The sequence below is a fragment of the Miscanthus floridulus genome, chromosome 15 (assembly GCF_019320115.1).
Source record: "Miscanthus floridulus cultivar M001 chromosome 15, ASM1932011v1, whole genome shotgun sequence".
NCBI classification, from domain to species: Eukaryota; Viridiplantae; Streptophyta; class Magnoliopsida; order Poales; family Poaceae; genus Miscanthus; species Miscanthus floridulus.
The window spans coordinates 14,041,578-14,049,147 of record NC_089594.1 but is presented as its reverse complement, the minus strand read 5'-3'; the positions used below and the strand labels follow the sequence as shown (position 1 = coordinate 14,049,147).

At 51.1% G+C, this 7,570-nt stretch overlaps 1 protein-coding gene across 1 annotated transcript; it reads left to right on the top strand.

The window, feature by feature from the left end:
- The first annotated feature begins 3,724 nt into the window (after window positions 1–3,724).
- Window positions 3,725–4,594, top strand: LOC136507037 (uncharacterized). The gene has a single exon (XM_066501890.1). The coding sequence runs from the start codon at window positions 3,725–3,727 to the stop codon at window positions 4,592–4,594; it is 870 nt and encodes a 289-aa protein (XP_066357987.1).
- Window positions 4,595–7,570: the final 2,976 nt, after the last annotated feature.

The following is a 7,570-nucleotide window of genomic DNA, read 5'->3' as shown; positions in this document are numbered from 1 at the left end:
TCGCGAATCAATGCCCCCAGCTGGGTACCCTAAAAACACACGCCCCGCTTGTACCCCGGGCACAAGCAGGACCAACCCATCACTCTCCTGTCCCGGGTGTCCAGGTCCCCGTCCAAACTAGGACTCCAAGCCCCTGCCCCTGAGTCCCGGACTCAGCGCGGTGCAAGGACCTCCTCCACCAAAAACAAACCCTAACAGTCGGTCCGGAAAGAGCCGGATCCACGACAAGAGAGCAACAAGTGTTCCAAGCGCCCATACACAAGTATGTGCTCGGGATAATAAGTCTGTGACCTGCCTAGAGTCATATGCAACGATCGGTCCTTAACCGACCAGACAGGAAAAAACGGTGTAACCAAGCTATGACCCGCCTCCGCGGCGACACAACTTCTTACACCCACCAATACCCAAACCACATCCCTGCCCGGTCACTATTTTTCTTTCCACCATTTTATATATTCCAAGTGATAATCATATAGTAACATATTTTCTATATCTCGCGAGTGACAGGCAATCACTCGACTTCTACCGGAGTCCTGTAGCATAGCAATCTACACGATCCTGTCATACTAGTAAGACTCATAGGATAAAGATATATATATATATATATATATATATATATATATATATATATATATATATATGCAAGTGGGTTTCATTCAACTCCTTAAAACTTAATGCATAAATATAATTTAAACTGCAGAAAGTAGGGGTTATGCACCGGGGCTTGCCTGGAAAAAAATATAATCAGAAGTTAGCTTTCCATTATGGCGACGTGGTGAGTTGCGGAGCTCGGTGCGAGGAGGTGCGCAGATGTGACCCAGGCGGTTGCTCGGCCGGGCGACTCAGGAGCGCCGGCGCACGACATGAGAGAGATAGCGCAGAGGGCAAGGGGCGCGGCGGTGGAGCGACCGTGATGTGCTCGCGCGCGGGCTGAGGGCACGCGCACGGGGGACCAGCGGGGACGGGAAGGAGTGGCATGGCATGGAGCATGCGCGAGCAGCAAGAAAGAGCGAGGGGGGGAAACGGAGAAGGAAGAGCGGGGCAGCTCGGGGAAGCTACGGGTTCGGCGCAGGACCAAGGGCTGAACGCGGGGAGACGTGCGGACGTCGGTGCAGCTAGCCACGGCATGGCAGCTGGCATGCGGGCGCTGAGGCATGGCCGAGCACGGGCGGCCGGACCAGGGCGCGCGTGGGGAGGAAATGAGAAGGAGCAGCGCTCACGGCCTAGTTCAGCGCGGCGTGGCTACCGATGGACGCTGCGGGGAGTGGTGGAAAATGACTTCCTTAACAAAGCGGACTGGTCACAGCAGCATGGGCACCCGAGTACAGACGATGAGACCGGGGGACCTGGCGTGACATGCTGGATTGGAGCGGTCAACCCCGAGCAGTCCCTCCGACGTTGGCTAGCGGGGACAAGCGAGGCAGGGGCATCCCATCACCATTGATACCGGGCCCCAGGGGCCAAGCGGCCGGAACAGTGACCAACACAATTTTTAAAACGTCGACCAAAGCCAAACAAGTAAGACAACTTATTATATGTTTCCTATTAGGATCTCAGTAGCATGTTTTCACCTAACATAAACTCACCTACAATGTTCGTTTAGTTTTTCTTAACCGCAAAAGTGACTCATGTAAGGTTTGTTTTATCATTGCATGTGAGTTTTAAAATTTAAAATCCATGGAACTCGTGTTGATAATTTCTCTTAAGCCTAGATCGCGGTGCTAAGTAAACTCGTAACACCAGAGGTGTTACAGTTCTAGGGTGTCCTCCCCAAACAGAGCTCTACGTCTCTCGGGCATATCACGCTCCCCGTGCAGTTTGGCACACCAGAGCACTTCTGCACCGACTACGTCAACTTCGTGGTCGTTGACTTCGAGGGCACCTACCACGCCATCCTTGATCGGCCTTCGCTTACCAAATTCATGGCCGTGCCCCACTATACATACTTGGTGCTCAAAATGCCGACCGAGAAGGGCGTTCTCACTCTCAGAGGCAATGTATACGTAGCCTACGCCTGTGAAGAGGAAAGCTTCAAGGTCACCGAGGCTACCGACCTCTCGATCCGCATGGAGGAGACCAAGCTCGACGCTAAGAAGACCCCCGCCGACCACCTGGAGATTCCAGAGCTCCAAGCTCCACGCATGACCATCAAGTCTAAGGACCACAAGGAGATCCAACTGGTCGAGGGTGATCTAAGCAAGATGGCCCTTATCGGGGGCAACCTTGATATGAAATAGGAAGACGTGCTCGTTAGGTTTCTAAGGGAGAACGTAAGCGTGTTCACGTGGAAACCCGCTGACATGCCCGGTGTACCTTGGCACCTGATCGAGCACTCCTTAAACGTCTCGAAGACCACTAAACCCATCAAGCAGAAGCTATGATGTTTTGCTCGCGACAAAAAGGAGGCCATTAGGGTAGAAATCACCTGGCTTTTAGCAGCCGGATTTATCAAAGAAATGTACCATCCGGAGTGGTTAGCCAACTTAGTTCTTGTATGCAAGAAGAATAAAGAATAGAGAATGTGCGTTGATTATACTGATCTCAACAAACACTTCCCTAAAGACCCCTTCGGCTTACCTCGCATAGATAAGGTCGTAGACTCAATAGCCGGCTGTGAGCTGCTGTCCTTTCTCGATTGCTACTATGGTTATCACCAGATCGCTCTCAATAAGGACGACCAGATCAAGACGTCCTTCATCACGCCTTTCGGCGCTTACTGCTACATGACCATGTCATTTGGGCTCAAAAACGCTGGGGCCACTTACCAACGTGCCATCCAGGCATGCCTCAAACACGAGATCAAAGATAACCTCGTTGAGGCCTATGTTGATGACGTAGTCGTAAAAACCAAGGAAGCTTATACCCTGGTCGATGACCTAAAACGTACATTTACTGCGCTTAACGAGTATCAATGGAAACTAAATCCAAAAAGTGTATCTTTGGAGTCCCATCCGGTATACTATTGGGCAACGTCGTCAGTCACGATGGCATACGTCCTAACCCAGAGAAGGTAAAAGTTGTCCTAGACATGCAACCTCCAAAGAACGTTAAAGACATTCAGAAGCTCACCGGCTGCATGGCCGCCCTCAGCCGCTTCATATCACGACTAGGCGAAAAGGGCCTGCCATTCTTCAAGCTGCTAAAGGCCTCTGAGAAGTTTGTGTGGTCGGAGGAGGCTGACACTGCCTTCACACAGTTAAAACAGTTTCTAACTTCTCCTCCGGTCCTCACTGCTCCTAAAGACGATGAAACCCTTCTGCTCTACATCACGGCAATAGATCGAGTGGTCTCTACGGCTATCGTGGTCGAGCGCGATGAGCCCGGGCATGTTTACAAGGTCCAGCGCCCAATTTACTTCATCAGCGAGGTGCTCAATGAGTCCAAGACTAGGTATCCCCAAATTCAAAAGTTGATCTACACCATACTGATCACATTCTGATAGTTGAAACATTACTTTAACGGATATCGTGTGGTGATCGTGACCGAGTACCCACTTGGGGACATCATCCGCAACAAGGATGCAAACGGGTGCATTGTCAAATGGGCAATGGAGCTATACCCCTATTCGTTGGAATTCATAAGCCATATAACAATCAAGTCTTAAGCACTGGTCGACTTCATCATTGAATGGATAGATCTAAGTACACCCGTCCCCCAAGGCCTCGCCGAGTACTGGAAAATGTATTTCGACGGCTCCCTCAACATTGATGGCGTAGGGGCAGGTATGCTCTTCATCTCACTGACCAGAGAAAAACTCCGCTACGTACTCAGGATCTACTTCCTTGCGTCTAACAACGCTGCAGAGTACGAGGCATGCCTGCACGGCCTGCGCATCACGGTCGAGCTCAGCATCAAACGCCTCTACGTCTACGGTGACTCGGCCCTAGTCATAAACCAGCTCAACAAAGACTGGGATACGACTAGTGAGAAGATGGACGCTTACTGCAAGGAAATTAGGAAACTAGAAGGCAAGTTCTACGGCATCGAGTACATACATGTGGTCCAGGACAAGAATCAAGTAGCCGATGCGTTGTCAAAGTTAGGATCATCCTGGTCCAAAGTCCCACATGGCGTATTCATCCAGGATTTGCTTAAAGCCTCTATCAAGGAAGAAGAAGACCCTGTGGTCGCTAAGCCTCCAGACCAGCGGCTGGTGGCTATGGTTCCCCCTCCAACCACTATGGAACCCGCTCTGACCACCACCACTGACGACTGGAGGGTACCTTTCATCAAGTACTTCAATGATGGCAGTGGTCCCACTGACAGGACAGAGGTCGAATGCCTCATACGCCGCAGTAAGCAATACCTGCTCGTCGACGGCAACCTTATGCACAAGAACGCAAAGGAAGAAGTCCTAATGAAGTGTATAACTCAGGAGGCAGGCATCGAACTCCTGAAGAAAATTCATGCTAGCACCTGCGGTAATCACGCAGCCTCTAGAACACTGGTCGATAAGGCTTTCCGAGCAGGTTTCTATTGGCCGTCTTCCGTGGCCGACGTAGAGAAGTTGGTCCACCACTGTAAAGGGTGTCAGTTCTTCGACAAAAGAATTCATGTACCAGCACACGAGATCCAGACCATACCAGCTTCCTAGCCCTTCTTATGCTTAGGACTGGATATGATTGGGCCCTTCAAGCCGGCCCCTGGAAATTTTTAATGTGTGTTTGGGCTGATCAACAAGTTCTCTAAATGGATCGAATACATGCCTTTAGTCAAGGCATCTGTAGAAAAGGCTGTCGAGATCCTCGACCAGGTAATTCACCGTTTTGGCCTACCTGACAGCATCATTACCGACCTAGGTACTCAGTTCACTGGGAGCGTGTTTTGGGACTTCTGCGATGAAAGAAGCATAGCAGTGAAGTATGTCTCGGTGGCACACCCCAGAGCTAACGGATAGGTCGAGCGAGCGAATGGCATGATTCTGGATGCGCTTAAGAAAAGGCTATATAGGGAGAACGGTAAAGCTCCAGGAAGATGGATCAAGGAATTGCCGGCTATGGTCTAGGGCCTCAGAACCCAGCCCAGTCGCAATACTGGCATGTCCCCATACTTCATGGTTTACGGCACCGAAGCAGTGCTCCCAGCAGATGTCGCCTTCCGATCACCATGGGTCAAAAACTATGACGAGGACAGGGCTAACGAGTCACGAGAACTCGAAATAAATTGCGCCGAGGAGCGGCGACTTGACTCTTGCGTATGGACAGTCAAGTACCTCAACGTCCTGCGCAGGTACTACAACAGGAACGTCAAGGAACGGTTCTTCGTGGTCGATGACCTGGCCCTGAAGTGGAAGACGAACCAAGACGGCAAGCACAAGCTTTCAATGCCCTGGGAAGGACCTTTATGGTCAAGGAGGTTACACGGCCTACGTCATACAGGCTCGTACGTCTAGACAGCACAGACGTACCAAATTCCTGGCACATCGACAAGCTTAGGCGTTTTTATCCTTAAATCACCACAATACAAAGATATGTACTTCTCTTGTATTTCAAATTATCTCAATAAAGCAATTATGATTTCTCCGACCACTCTAACGAGTTTCTTTGAAGTTTATTGCTACTCTAATTTTTTAATAAACAGTTAACCAACCACCACCCCTTCTCGGGTTCTCAGAGCAGGCCCCTCTCCGGCTCCTCCCAACACGTGCACGGGATCCGCTCTCTATGTTTCGGGTGGTCGGCGGGTGCTCTCTGGCTAGCCTCGTGTGCTCCTATGTGTGTACAGGCTCCGTGCCTCACACTCAGACCACCAGTCGAACCAGGGTCATACGAACTCTACGGGATGACGTGTTGATCATACTGTTACAACTAAAACAGAACACTAATACGTTCTAACTTAGTTACAACAACACAATATTCGAGCTTAAATACGTTTTTTACAAAACAAACAAGCTTACATTGTTGTACAGCGCTTTATTACAAACTCGCCTGAAAAGGCTCAAGTTTACAATAAACTGACTACTATCTTCTTTTACAGCTACAGCCTAGACTACTGGCTGGTCGGGGCGCGCGGCATTTGCTGCTCGCTGGTCCTGGCCTCCTGCTCGGTCCTCGATGGCTCTGACAATGACTGGGCTGAAGAAGATGGTGCCGCCGGTGTCTGGCTGGTCGAGACCGCAGGCATCGACGGCTGCCTTGACATTGAAGGTGCTGCCGCTTGACTTGTCAATGGTGCTGAAGAAGTTCCTTGTGCGGGCGGAGTTGTACTCCCGCACAGGTTCAGGTCTCTAATCATCTTCATCGACAGATCTAGCTGGGCCACTCGTAGCTCGTCGGCCTTAGCAAGATCTACCTCTTTCGGGTACCCGACCTCCAGACGCGTGAAGTCGATCAGGGGGTAATGGGCATGCACCATGCTGAGTACATGTGCACCCGCGTATTCCCCCGCCTCCTTCACGAACTGCTGGAGCCATCCCCATGCCCTTTGGCATTTATCGATCAACCCCAGCATCGGTGTCCTCGGGGAACCCTCCGGCAGCTCAGGACTCAGTAGATCCAGGACATGCATGATGCCCTTTGCCACCTCCTAGCACTGGCCTTTCCAGGTGTCATGATCTTTGGTGATCTCCTGGCATCGTGTTTTTCAGCCGTTCTGGTCCTTCATCATGTCCTTGAGGTGCTTCTTGGCGTTGATCTTCACAACTGCAACCACATGCGCAGTTAGATCCCTGATCACAAAAGTCATGATGGCTACAAAAAAGCCCAAGAGCACAGAAAACTTGGACATCTTGATTGAGTGCTCCTTGAGTTGTGCGTGGTCTTGTGCCAACTTATTGTTGTCTTCGGTCAGATGACTGCACACTCCGACCACGCGGACATTCTCCTCCTAGAGACGAGCCACTTCAGCTTCTAGGCCTGCAGCACAACCTGTTACTATGGACACATGACATCACTCTTTAGTGCTCAGGGAATACAAGACAACCACTTACTTGCCCTTTCCCGCTCTTTTTGACCGAGCTAGATGATGATGTTTGCATTCTGGGATTGCTGCACCGTCTTCTCCTGCTCGGCGGTTTCAAGCTTCTGACATAGCCGCTCCACCTCCGCCATCAGTTCCTTGTTGCTTTCAACAATCCCATCAATCTAGTCGAAGCACCTTTTGCGGTACCTCGCCATCTTCATCACTTCCTGCGAACAGACAAGTGTGTGAACCATCTACAAATAAGTACAAGACCACAAGCTAAGAGAGTATGTGAAGCTTACCTTCACTTCAGTCACGAGCCATTTTGCAGCTCGCTCCACCTTCTCGGCTTCTTCGACCTCTGGGATCTCCTCATGGAAAACCCACTGGTCATTGTGCCAGCGCGACACATATACATGTTGTCGGCCATCTCGAGGATGGCCCTGGACCTCTTCAACAATGTCCTCTTCTTCTTCGGGCTCTACCTCGGGTTCTGGTGCTGGCCCGGCCTTAGCGGCGCCTGGGACTAACACCGCCTTTCCACGGGCCACAGCGTCGGCAAGCTCGGTCTGTGGAGGCACCTCCGACGCCGAGCCACCGCCTCCAACAGAACTAGTGCTCGGAGCACTCGTCCCGTGTTCAGCCGGCTTCTCGGCCACCTGCTCGGGGA

What these genes read in the sequence shown, in the direction of transcription:
- LOC136507037 (XM_066501890.1), top strand. Translation starts at nt 3,725, where the DNA reads ATGCTCTTCATCTCACTGACCAGAGAAAAACTCCGCTACGTACTCAGG.